General features: G+C 40.0%; 1 protein-coding gene and 1 long non-coding RNA gene across 5 annotated transcripts in view; one reads left to right on the top strand and one right to left on the bottom strand.

Annotated features, from left to right (window-relative positions):
- LOC132533467 (uncharacterized) overlaps positions 1 to 14024 on the top strand; it is a 220658-nt gene that overhangs the window by 5975 nt on the left and 200659 nt on the right. The gene's annotated exons all lie outside the window — the stretch shown is intronic.
- The window catches only part of STRN3 (striatin 3), an 80945-nt gene that overhangs the window by 2898 nt on the left and 64023 nt on the right, over positions 1 to 14024 (bottom strand). For all 4 annotated transcript variants that reach the window (XM_007516833.3, XM_060175237.1, XM_060175238.1 and 1 more), the window contains 3 exons: positions 8782 to 8949; positions 6010 to 6150; positions 2649 to 2756 (listed from right to left, as the gene is read on the bottom strand). In XM_007516833.3, coding sequence (XP_007516895.1) covers positions 2649 to 2756; positions 6010 to 6150; positions 8782 to 8949 — 417 coding nt within the window. The remainder of the gene's footprint in view (positions 1 to 2648; positions 2757 to 6009; positions 6151 to 8781; positions 8950 to 14024) is intronic.

Genomic DNA, 14024 nt, shown 5'->3' with positions numbered 1-14024 from the left:
CAGTGGAGGGGAAGGAATATGAAACTCTGGTGGTGGGAAATATACCCCCCCCCCTTATCCTATAGTCTTGTTGATCATTATTAAATCAAAGAAAAAAAAAATCACAGACAGGGAAACAGCTGCACGTGTCTCTTCCCCTCTTCCCCCTTTCCTATCAATTCTTAAATCTTATGTAATATTCTTAAAAACTAAAAATTATGGGGGGTAGGCGGTAGCGCAGTGGGTTACAGACGTGGCACAAAGCGCAAGGACCGGCGTAAGGATCCCAGTTCGAGCCTCCCACCTGCAGGGGAGTCGCTTCACAGGCAGTGAAGCAGGTCTGTAGGTGTCTTTTTCTCCCCATCTTCCCCTCCTCTCTCCATTTCTCTCTGTCCTATCCAACAATGACATCAATAACAACAATAATAATAACCACAACAACCAGGGTAACAAAACAAAACAAAAGGCTCCCAGGAGCAGTGGATTTGTGGTGCAGGCACCAAGCCCCGGCAATAACCCTGGAGGCAAAAAAAAAAAAAAAAAAAAAAAAAAGCTAAAAATTATGACCATGCCTTATGTAACCTTTAAAGAGTAAAATTTATGGTTATAATTTGCTGACTTGTTTGATAATTTCTTGCCCTATATTATTACAATTAACATTTAACTGTCTTGTTTGGAAGCCCTTTCATATCCTTGGACCATTTGAGCTTCTCCTCACAGAAGCTTCTTTTACGTATTAAGACTTGTCTGAAAGAAGGTAAGCAATAAACATGGGCCCCAGATCAAATCAGTGGGGTTTATAGTCAACAATATTTATCAGATGTCGGGCTCAGGGAAAAAACAGACAAACAAACAAAACACTAGTATAATCATGGGCCCTTTGGAATGTAACTAAAATAAGCCTGACTATCTACAAAACGGAGACCCCCAAATCTTCATCTGCACTATTCCAGCCTTTAAGTTTCATGATTAGTCAACAATTTTTTTGGCTCTATATGTTAACTCTTTTTTCCACCCACCAGGTTCCAGACGTTAACATGATGCCAACTGGACTTCCCTGGGCAGACAACCCCACTTCTCCAGAGCCCTGCCCAACTAGGGAAAGAGAGAGACGGGCTGGGAGTAAGGATCAACCTGCCAATGTCCATGTTCAGCGGGGAAGCAATTACAGAAGCCAAACCTTCCACCTTCTGCAACCCATAATGACCCTGGGTCCATACTTCCAGAGGGATAAAAATTAGGAAAGCTATCAGGGGAGGGGATGGTATACAGAGTTCTGGTGGTGGGAATTGTGTGCATTTATGCCCCTCTTCTCCTATGGTTTTTGTTAGTGTTTCCTTTCTATAAATAAAATTTTAAAATTAAAGAAATTAAAAAAAAATGAAGGCAAAGCAAAATTTTATGTAGTATTCTAAATAATGAGATAAAACAACCGTTAAGAAATAACCCTATGGTAAAATAAAATGCGATCTGTATTGTTAAATAACTGTTACATAAGTTATATACAATTGGGCCAGGCAGTGGCACACCCAGTAGAGCAAATATTTACAAGGGGCAAGGACTGAGGTTCAAGCCCTCAATTTTATTTACTTATTTATTTATTTATTTATTTATTTTCCTTTTGTTGCCCTTGTTGTTTTTCATTGTTGTTGTAGTTATTGTTGTTGAGGTCGTTGTTGTTAGATAGGACAGAGAGAAATGGAGAGAGGAGGGGAAGACAGAGAGGGGGAGAGAAAGACACCTGCAGACCTGCTTCACCGCCTGTGAAGCGACTCCCCTACAGATGGGGAGCCAAGGCTCGAACTGGGATTCTTATGCTGGTCCTTGCGCTTTGCGCCACGTGCACTTAACCCACTGCACTACCGCTCGACTCCAGAGCCCTTAATGTATCTGCAAGAAAACTTCATGAATAGGAAAGTAGTGCAACAGGTATCTCTTCCTCTTTATCCAATAAATGGATATTAATAATAACTGTTGAGATCTGGTCAGTGGTGCATCCAGTTAAGTGTACCTAGCATCTGCAAGGACCTGCACAAGGATCTGGGTTTGAGCCTCCAGCTCTCCACCTATTGGGGAGACGCTTCACAAGCAGTGAAGCAGATCTGCCGGTGTCTTTCTCTCTTCCCATCTCCCACCTCCTTTTTCACTTTCTCTCTGTCCTGTCCAGTTAAAAATGGCCACCAAGAGCAACGGATTCCTAGTGCTGGTACCGAGCCCCAACAATAACCCTAGAGGCAACAAACAAATAACAACAATAAAAATGACATCAAGTTACTTTATAACAACAAAATAAACAAACCACCAGGTAGGCTGAAAATAAGCAATTTACACAGTATCATTTTGTTTACTGAAAAAGAGGTTTTGGAACATGATTTAAATGCCAAATAACAAAAAAAAAAAAAAGAGTTTTTCTGCTACGCAAAGGAAAATTCTTCAAATATAGGCTTTATATTTAATGACAAGTAGAAATCAAAGTATGGCAATTATATAAAGGATAAAGCAACATCCATTTTAAAGTGTCCTATATTAAATACAGCAGAGCTCTTGAGTTCAAATGGTTTAACAATCACATCTGAGTAAAAATCACTGTACTTATAAAGAAGAATGGGATTTCTCATTATCTCAAATTTATAATCTTACTAGTATAACTTTAAAAAATGGCAACTTACCCGTTTTATTGTCAAAAAATTTGATGTGTCTATCTTCATGTGCAGTTATTGTTACAGGAAGTGTTGGATGACTTACTACTCTGTTAATGTGATTACTGGATTGGATACCTGAAAAATAAAGAATAATGTACTAAAATTCAAAGCTTCACTTCTAAGTTGGATGATGGCTTTTTTTTTTTTTTAAGGAATCATTAAATGCTGAAACTTGAGTGTAAATCAAAAAAAAAAAAATCTGAGAACCAAAAAACAAGACTCTAGAGTTAGAATGAAAAATAAAAATTTGAACTATTATATCTTATAATTTAAATCAAGCTTAGTAAAAATATTGGGTTGACATAACAGTTATGATGTACTTTTTTTGTTTTTCTTTCCCTTCCTCCCCGAGACACCCTCACCCTTAACCAGAACACTGCTCAGCTCTGACTTATGGTGGTGTGGGGATTGAACCTGGGACTTTGGAGCCTCAGGCATGAGAGAGACTTTATATAACCATTATGCTATCTATCCTCACCTCCTCTCTTTTTCTTTCTATTTTATTTTATAGGACAGAAAGAAATTATAAAGGAAGAGGGAGACAGAAAGATTAGACACCTGCAGACCTGCTTCACCACTTATGAAACTTCCTCCTGTAAGTAGGGAGAGCAGGGGCTCGAACCCAGGTCCTTGTATATGGTGGTAATGTACATGCTAAAGTGGGAGCACCACCACCTGGTCCCTCTTTTTTAATGTTTTTCTATGCAAAATTGTGTCATGAAAAAAAAGTGGGTGACTGAATGGTGGTACACTTGGTTAAGCACACACAGTACTATGCACAAGGACAGATGCTCAAGTCCCAGGCTCCCCACCTGTAGCAAAGACACTTCATAAGCAGAGAAGCAGATCTATGGGTGTCTATCTTTCTCCCACTCTATTTCCCTTCCCCCTCAATCTCTCTGTCCTAACCAATAAAATGGGGGGGAGGGAAAGGGAGGAGGGAGGGGAGTGGAGGGAAAAAATGGCCGCCAGGGGCAATAGATTCATAGTGCCAGCACTGAGCTCCAGCAACTGAAGGCAAAAAAAAAAGTGTCATGCCATATCTGACAACCCAACAGAAGAATTTTAGTAGGCTGTCAATATAGGTGGCTTAGAATTCTTAAAAGACCTACAATAGGAGCTTGTGAGCTGGCGTAAGCCCTGTATTTGATACCCAACAACAAAAAAAGAATACCAAGGACAGATAGCTCACTTGGATAGTGTGCTACTATGCCATCTGTGCAACCCAGATTCAAGTCTGGCCCCCAATTTATTAGAAGAAGCTTCCGTGTTGTGGTCGGTCTCTCTCTCTCTCTCTCTCTCTCTCTCTCTCTCTATCTGACAAAGTCGTCTCAGAGCAGAAAAGCCCTAATGATAACCCTCACAAAAAAAGGAGTACCAAGGACAACACCAATGGGACTCTGTGGATGATGGAGCTGTAAGAGTGGTGCTTTGGTGTCTCTCCTCCATTACTCGGAAACTCAATCTCTTAAATTGAGGGCCTCAGAGAGTTCACTCAGAGGGTGCACACTTTACCATGTGTGAGGTGCTGGGTTTGAGACCCCAACACTGCATGAGATGTTTCTCACCCTCCACCTGGAAAAAAAGAGAAAAGGAAGGGGAAAGGGGAAAAAACTGTCCACCAGGATAAAACCGTGTAGGCACAATGCCCCAGTAAAGTCCTGGCTAGAAGTGGGGTGGGGGGACACACTTCTAGCTTTGTCCACAAAGCTAGAATAACCCAATGACCAATTTTAGAACTATGACAGCCATGATGACCAAACTGTCAATGTCTAGCAGGATCACATCAAAAGGATTCAGGAGTCAAATGGAATTGGCTGTTAACAGGCCCAAAATGAAACGAACTGTATCAGCAATAAATATAATACCTACAATGAATAAAAGCACATCAAACACAGTTATATCTGAAAGACAGTAATGATCACCATAATTAATGATGGGTGTGGAAATGAGGTGTCCCTACCTGCATCCCCTTTATAATGCAGTGCTAGGAAATGAGTTCAGGGTTCTGTGTATGCATGGGCAGCCCTGACCCAATTTTCTTACTTCTTCATTTTTTCCCTTCATTTCCTTCCTTCCCACTTCTTCCCCTTCCTTCTTTCATTTTTTCCTCTTCCTTGTCATTTACTATTTTTTAACAAAAAGATGAGAGATACCAGAGGACTGCTCCATCATGCAAGGAACCCGTTCAGTGAAATACCAAGTGGTACTGGAGCTCAAACCCAGAGCCCTGCAATGACACAGTACTATACTGGAGATGCTAACTCCTGGCCCTGAAAACTGTCTCCTCTGAAAAAAGCATTGATAATAAATGAATAAATAAATGACTTAGGACATAATTTGTCAACAATTAATGAATTAACAGACTCAGGCACTGTCAGTATAAACACTGAAAACTGGTTAGGGAGGTGACTTAGTGGGATGCACAGGACTTTGCAAGTGTTAAGACTCACGTTTGATCCCTGAACTGGATATGCCAGAGTGGTGCCCTGGTCTTTCTCTGCCATGAAATAAACAGTCTTTATAAGACAATATTTACTTCTAGTAAAAGTCTGAAAATTACTATCTGAGTTTTATTTTGTTTTTAAAATATTTATTCCCTTTTGTTGCCCTTGTTGTTTTATTGTTGTAGTTATTATTGTCATCGTTGTTGGATAGGATAAAGAGAAATGGAGAAAGGAGGGGAAGACAAAGAGGGGGGAGAGAAAGACACCTGAAGACCTGATTCACCGCTTGTGAAGTGACTCCCCTCCCAGGGGCTTGAACCGGGATCCTTACGCCAGTCCTTGAGCTTTGTGCCACCTGCACTTAACCCACTGTGCTACTGCCTGATCCCCCTAAACCTGAATTTTCCATCTAGTATTTGAGTAAACAAAATATGGGAGGTAACAAAAAAAATCTATTCTACGGTGTAGTAAATTTTTAAGCTTTATTTATTATTGGACAGTGGCAGCCAGAAATTGAGAGAGGAAGAAAAAAAGGAGACAGAGACACCTGTAGCACTTCTTCACCACTTAAAAAAAGCTTCCCCACTGCAGGTGGGGGGACAGGGAGCTCCAACCTGGGTCCTTTCTCATTGTAACATGTGCACTCAAGCAGGTACGCCACCACCCAGTAGTAAATCTTTCTAAAGCTTTGTGAAAACTATCACAGGGGCTGGATGTACTCACTTGAGCAAATGTTCCACTGCATAAGAATCCAGGTTCAAGCCCCTAGTCTCCATCTGTAGGGTTGAAGCTGTGCTCTCTCCCTTTATTTCAATCACCCACTTCCCTCTCAATACCCAATAAATAAAACAAAATTTAAAAGAAAAGAAAAAAAATCTTACCAGAATCCGTCTGTGATGAAAGCATTACCAATGACTGTGATGTTTCTAAATCATAAATGATTGTACTACCAGTGTTGAAAGAGGCCACCATATGGGCCGGATCACAGCCTATAAAGTCAACTGATGTAGGTACTCCATACTCTGAAAGAAGACAAAGAGATAAAGTGTAAACACAGTAATTTATACGAGTTCAAGTATTCCTGATAATGTGAAAAGTGAAACAACATGTTTTGGATGGTAGGATTTTGTGTCTGGATGGTGAGGTTTAACAGGTCACACTCACCTTGAATTATCTAGTTTCATAAACTTCTATTTGACATCCTAAGAAAAATATAGAGTTCTTAATGTAAGAGATCATACCTGTCAAAATTATGTTCTTAAGAGCCATGGGGAGTGGCTTAGCAGTAGACTGCCTGCTTTGCATGTGAAGGGCCCTGAACTCAATCCACATGAGACTAACAAAGAGAAAATGAGAATCCCATGTGATAGTGGAGGGAGGCTTTGTGCATATTACATAAACATAAATAATTAAAAAAAAAAAAACTGGGCAGGGAATGAGAGCTCAGTGGCAGAATGCATGTATGAGACCCTGAGTTCAGTCTCTGAGACTACATAAAGAAATTATTTGGTGGCACACCTTGGTTAAGTACGCGTGCTCAAGCCTCCAGTCCCCACCTGCAGGGGGAAAGCTTCACAAGTGGTGAAGCAGGGCTACAGTGTCTGTCTCTCTTCGCCTCTCTTCCCCACTTGCTTTCAATTTCTGTCTCTATCCATATATATATATAGATTCTAGTATTAAAAAGAAGAAAAAAACACTCTGGTGATTGGACCGGTGTGGAGTTGTACCTGTTATCTGTAATTTTGTAAATCAATGTTAAATTATAAAAGAAAAACAAAGAAATATTACAAAATTACTCTCTTGGGAAATCTCTTCACCTGTCTGAAACCTGTACAGCCAATATAAGTTGAATTTTGGGATCTATGAAAATAAAGGCTGCATGCTGAACAGAGTACTTTCAGTACTAAAGTGGCACAAGCCGTGGCATGAGGGTGGGGCACAGTGGATAAAGTGTTGGGACTCAAGCATAAGGTCCTAAGTTCAAGCACTGGCATCACTTGTACCAGTGATGTTCTGGTCCTCTCTCCTTTCTCTCTCTTACACTGATTATGATCAACAGAGTCACCTGTAGCACTGCTTCAACACTCTCGAAGCTTCCTCCCTATAGGTAGGGACCGGTGGCTTGACCCTGGGTCCTTGAGCATGTACTCAACCACACACACCACCACTCAGTCCAGTTTTCAAGTATGTCAAACTATTATCCCTTTTATGACCTTTCTGGGCAGTCATAATGAAGCAAATGTTCTTATGTGTAATCTCATTTATCTACTCCAATGTTATATACATACAGGACAGGTGCTAGAAAAGATCAAATAGCAATGAGCAACAGGATGTATTTTGAAAGATCATTTTCAACATGTGTTGGAGTGATGCTCTGTCTTGCCTCCTTTCTCATATATAATAAATGAATCTTTAGGGCCGGGTGGTGGCACACCTGGTTGAGCACACGTTACAATGAGCAAAGACCCAGGTTCAAGCCACTCACCCCCACCTGCAAGGGGAAAGCTTTGTGAATGGTGAAGTAGTGTTGCAGGTGTCTCTCTGTCTCCCTCTCTATCTCAACCTTCCCTCTCAACTTCTGGCTATCTATCCAATAAATAAATAAAGATAATTAAAACCAAAATCTTTTTAAAAGATTTGGAATAAAAAGAGTATCATAAGATTTACAATTCTTTGACCATATCTCCCAGGGAATCACACTATCAGTTCAATTCCCAGCATCAACATAAGCCAGAGCTGAGCAGTAACCTGGTTTCTTCCTCTCACTAAAACAAAGATATTAAAACAACAAAAAATACAACTCCATTATTTTATACTTTTTGTCTTCTAAATAAAAAAGGGAAAGAAGTGGTCTGGGAGGGGGCACAATGGATAAAGCATTGGACTCTCAAGCATGAGGTCTTGAGTTCGATCCCCAGCAGCACATATACCAGAGTGATGTCTGGTTTTTTCTCTCTCTCCTCCTATTTTTCTCATCAATCAATAAATAAAATATTAAAAAAAAAAAAAAAAGGGAAAGAAAAAAGAAGCTTAAGTGGGTCGGGAGATAGTTCAACCTTACCATGCACAAAGCCCCAAGTTTAAGCACCATGGCTCTCTGAAGCTCCACTGATAGAGCAGTGCTGTAGTGCTTTGCCCTCCTTTCTATATCTGCATTCATTTAAAAAAAAATCTACTTATTTAAAAAGAGAGAGACCAAGAACAAAGTACCACTATAACATGTGGTCCTGGAGATTGAACCTCAATATTGCAAAGCTGGTAGCCTACCCAATTAGTTATTGCCCCAATCTTTTTACCTAAAAATTTTGAAGGATATAAAAACCAAGGCCTGGAGACAGATAGCTCACCTGGTAGAGCAAGTAAGTACCTTGTCATGTGTATGGCCCAGGTTTAAGTTCAAGAACCACATGGGAGTGCCACAGTGCTAGCAAAATTCTGGTATTATGCTGTTTCTGCCTCCCTCTCTGAATTAAAAAAAGCTGGCTCAAGAGTGGCACAATAATGCATGGAACACTGGGTATAACCCCAGCCAAAAAGTGCAAGAAAAAAGAAAGGAAAAAAATTTATGAAGTAGTGGAATCACTCATGCATAATGGCCCTAGCAATGAAAAGGAGAGAATAAACCAAGCTCTTTACAGAGAAACAAGTCTTACCTTTGTCTCCATGGTAAGTGCAAATACATGGTAATTTTTCCTGTGGATTCCACAACCTAACAGTGCCATCTGCTGAACAAGACAGTAATTGATTTTTTATGCCACTATACGCCAAACCCCAGACAGCATCTGTATGGGCAACTAAAGTGCCAGCTAGAACATTTGGTTCTGAAAAGAAACAAATAAGCACAAATAAATAAGCTAAAAGAACCTTAAGAGAAATGCTTTGACAAATATAAATAAATCGTATAATTGGCTATAACATAAGAAGTTATATGGAGCCACAAGATAAACACAGTGATAATCTCTGTGGGTTGTTTTTATCTCCCTATCAAAGCTTTTCTATATTTTCACAATTTTCTATTAGAAAGTTTTGTAAGAATAGTTTTGCTGAGATATAATTCCTAAACCACAAAATTAATCCATTTAAAGTATATAGTTTAGTGCCATTGCCCCTCAGAGCTTCTCTGCCTAGGCAATCAATCAATCTTTTTTGTTTGTATCAATTTGCCCATTCTGGGCTTTTAATAAAACAATCTTTTCTTTGAAGTAGCATAATGTTTTCATAAGCCATTCATCCTATATTTTATTTAACCATTCAGCATTTGGTGGGCATGACGGCTAATAACACTGAGGATTGTTTACCCTAAAACCGTGCTTCTTGAATAAATTCCCACTTCATGTTCATCATCTTTACAATTCTCTTAGCTCCCAATATCCCTCATGAACAATTACTTCTCACCTTTTTTCCTACCACTGAATCTAAAAGCCTACTAATTCCCAACCTCTATCTCTATCTCTTTATTTTCTCTTTACTTTTTTTTACTACACTATCTCTTTACTTTCAGATACAAGTAAAGAACTCTCCTTTCTATCAGAGAATAATTATACCTGGAATATTCTGGCTTCCCATTCACCGTGGTAACTTTCCTTCATGTTTACTTTGCCTGCCACACAAAGCTTTTTTCCTCTTTGATATTATTACCACATAAACAAGTATTCTTCAGATGCTCTCAACCTAAACCAAGAATCTTCACTAACCTCGGCCCACCCATCCAAAACAGTAGAAAAATCTATTGAATACATAAGCTTCTAATTACTCTGCTAATCATTCTAATGATTTCTGATATCACATCTTACCAAAACAATTCTTGTCAAAATAACCAGTCATAAACTCTACCCTATCAAACTAAAATATATATTTTTGTTGTTCGCATCATACTGCTTTTGGTTTGTGAGATGTGCCTTGAAAATTAGAATCCAATTATTTTCTAACCAGTAACTAAACTACACAGACAACTACTTCTCTATTCCCATACTACTAGACCTTCTAGCAACATTTTAAAGTGCAAAACATAATGTTTGTGTGTGTGTGTGTGGGGGTAGACATCCAGGTCTCTGATCCATTTGGAGTTGATTTTTGTTTCTGGTGAGATAAAGTGGTTCAATTTCATTCTTCTGCATGTTACAACCCAGTTTTCCCAGCACCATTTATTGAAGAGAGTCTCCTTTTTCCATTTAATCCTTTGGGCCCCCTTATCAAAGATTAGATGTCCATAGGTTATTTATGAGGTTTTAATGAGATACAGAAAGATAGAGAAACTGCTTAGCTCTTGGTTATGGTGGAGATGGAGATTGAACCTGGGACCTTAGAGCTGCTGGCATGAAGTCTTTTGCATAATCATTATGCTGTCTGCAAGCCCAGCATTGTCTTATAAATCATATCTCCCCTCCCACCCCAGTATAGTGATTTTTAAAAATTAGAAAATGTTCCCACCTGCAGGGGAGTCGCTTCACAGGCGGTGAAGCAGGTCTGCAGGTGTCTATCTTTCTCTCCTCCTCTCTGTCTTCCCCTCCCTCTCTCCATTTCTCTCTGTCCTATCCAACAACGACAACAACAATAACTACAACAATAAAACAACAAGGGCAACAAAAGGGAATAAACAAATAAAATAAATATAAAAAAATTAGAAAATGTTCTAGGGGGTGAAGAGACAGTTGAATGGGGAGGGCATTTCCCTACCCACTGTGTGGCCTAAGTTTGAGTCCCAGTACAACATTTTGAGGTAACCAATGTACTAGGGGGGGGAGCTCCATTGTTATGGTGTGTGTGTGTGTGTGTGTGTGTGTGTGTGTGTGTGTGTTTTCCTTGCTATTGGACTTGAATCACAAAAGACATTTTTTTTAAAAAATGTATTTTCGGGGTCGGACGATAGCACATTGGGTTAAGCACACATGGCGCGAAGTGCAAGGACCTGCATAAGGATCCCGGTTCCAGCCCCCGGCTCCCCACCTGCAGGGGAGTCGCTTCACAGGCAGTGAAGCAGGTCTGCAGGTATCTTTCTCTCCCCCCTCTGTCTTTCCCTCCTCTCTCCATTTCTCTGTGTCCTATCCAACAATGACAACATCAGTAACAACAACAATAACTACAATAGCAATAAAACAACAAGGGCAACAAAAGGGGGGAAAGCAAAATTTAAAAAAATATGCATTTTACATATTGGATAAAGACTGAGAGAGATCGTGCGCAAGAGTGCAAGCTGTATGAGGTGCAGCACTACTTTATTCATGAAGTTTTCCTCTTCAGGAGGGGAATGGGCTTGAACCTAGATCCTTGCACATTGTAACATGAGCTGTCTGCCTAGGTGCAGCACCATCTGGCCCCACCAAAGATATTTTCAAATGAGTGTTCTGCCAGTATTTTCTTCTATGTATTTTTTTTCTCTCCACATTAACATTTGAGACTTTGATCCATTTTGAGTTTACTTTTGTGTACAGTAACATGTAGCGGTCTTGCTTATTTTTCTGTGTGTTCTGCTACTGTACAATCTGATACCCTAGCCTGTATTAGCATTTATTGAAATGAATGTAGAATATCTGTGAGAAAAAAATAAAATGAAGTTGACAAAATAGCTCACATGTAGGTTTTGCATTGAAAGAAGCTTCAATGCTATTTTTTTCTTTCATTCTCTGACTCTCTTGTGTCTCACTCTGTCTGAAAAAGCAGGAAGCGTTGGTTTGATCCCCAATATCAAATATTAAAAAAAAAAAACTTGAAAAATGTCACTTGAGGTGACAATGGAAAAAGTGTAAGACTCACAGGAATGATAATCACAGTTCTATTTCTCTGCCCCAAATAAATAAGTAAATATTAAAAAGGAAATTTAAAATGATCACTTTTTTTTTTGGATAGTACAGAGAGAAGTTAAGAGGGGAGGGGTAGATAGGGAGGGGGAAAGATAGACACCTGCAGACCTGCTTCACCTGCAGGTGGGGAGCCGGGGGCTCAAACCGGGATCCTTATGCAGGTCCTTATACTTCATACTGTGTGTGCTTAACCCGGTCCCCAATTACTTTGTTTTTTTAGATATGTTAAGAGACAGCAATATTAAGTAGGCAGTAGGTCAAGCTGAGAGAAAGGGTGTTATAGGGAGAGTATGTTGTGCAGATAAGGAATAAAAATCAAAGTCTGGAGGAATACTAACATTGAGATAGTTGCTAGAACAAAAAATCAACAAAGGAGAGAGAGACACCTGCAACAGTGTTTGTGAAACTTTCCTCTTGCAATTCAGACTTGGGCCTTGAGCCTGGACCCTTGTGCATTATAACATGTGCCCTCAACCAGGTGTGCCACTAATAGCCTCCCCACCTACACCTCAAGGACATCTTTGATGAATCAAACCCAATTGGAAGGAAGACTAAAGCAGAAACAAACCAATGGGACTACATCAAATTGAAAAGCTAGTGCACATCCAAAAACTATTAAACAAACAGAGAGACCCTCACAGAATGGGAGAAGATCTTCACATGCCATACAACAGACAAGAAACTAATCACCAAAATATACAAAGAGCTCAGCAAACTTAGCACCAAAAAAGCAAATGACCCCATCCAAAAATGGGCAGAGGATATGAACAAAACATTCACCTCAGAGGAGATCCAAAAGGCTAACAAACATATGAAAAACTGCTCTAGGTCACTGATTGTCAGAGAAATGCAAATTAAGACAACACTAAGATACCACCTCACTCCTGTAAGAATGGCATACATCAAAAAGGACAGCAGCAACAAATGCTGGAGAGATTGTGGGGACAGAGGAACCCTTTTACATTGCTGGTGGGAATGTAAATTGGTACAGTCTCTGTGGAGAGCAGTCTGGAAAACTCTCACAAGGCTAGACATGGACCTTCCATATGATCCAGTAATTCCTCTCCTGGGGTTATACCCCAAGGACTCCATAACAACCAACCAAAAAGAGGTGTGTACTCCTATGTTCATAGCAGCACAATTCATAATAGCTAAAACCTGGAAGCAACCCAGGTGCCCAACACCAGATGAGTGGCTGAGAAAGCTGTGGTATATATACACAATGGAATACTATGCAGCTATCAAGAACAATGAACCCACCTTCTCTGACCCATCTTGGACAGAGCTAGAAAGAATTATGTAGAGTGAGCTAAGTCAGAAAGATAAAGATGAGTATGGGATGATCCCACTCATCAACAGAAGTTGAGGAAGAAGATCTGAAAGGGAAACTAAAAGCAGGACCTGACCAAATTGTAAGTAGGACACCAAAGTAAAAACCCTGTGGTGAGGGGTAGACATGCAGCTTCCTGGGCCAGTGGGGGGGTGTGAGTGGGTGGGAGGGATGGGTCACAGTCTTTTGGTGGTAGGAATGGTGTTTATGTACACTCCTAGTAAAATGTAGTCATATAAATCACTAGTTAATTAATATGAGAGGGGGAAAATTAATTGTATGTCTCGAAGTTTTTCAAAACACAAACTGAATCTTTTTGATATATAGGCTGTGTAATTGATATGCAGACTCTCTCAAAAGCCTAGACCAAGCAGATCAGAAGCAACCAATAGCACAGCTATATACAAGATACTGGGTACTGTACAGCAAACCCTAACAAAAGGACTTTTCAAAGTTAACCCAATTACCAAATAATGTGATGATAACATTAACTATCCATTGTCTTTTTGAACCCTAAGACAGCAGGAACCTCACATCTCCACTATAGAGCCTCTACTTCCCCCAGTCCTGGAATCATTAGATAGGGCCCACTTTCCCCTATGCCTCTCCCAATCCATATCAAATAATATTGCATCTGCCGATCACAACCTAAACAACACGATTGCCACTTCAACATGCTTCACTTCAGACTGTGTCCAGAGACTTCACGTGTGGAATGACAACCCTTCAGCTTCATTACTCGAGTGAGACCTTTCCTTTCACAGTG

Source organism: Erinaceus europaeus, chromosome 16 (genome assembly GCF_950295315.1).
Source record: "Erinaceus europaeus chromosome 16, mEriEur2.1, whole genome shotgun sequence".
NCBI lineage: Eukaryota > Metazoa > Chordata > Mammalia > Eulipotyphla > Erinaceidae > Erinaceus > Erinaceus europaeus.
Note: the sequence above shows the minus strand (reverse complement) of the source record. Positions and strands in the feature narration are given on the sequence as shown.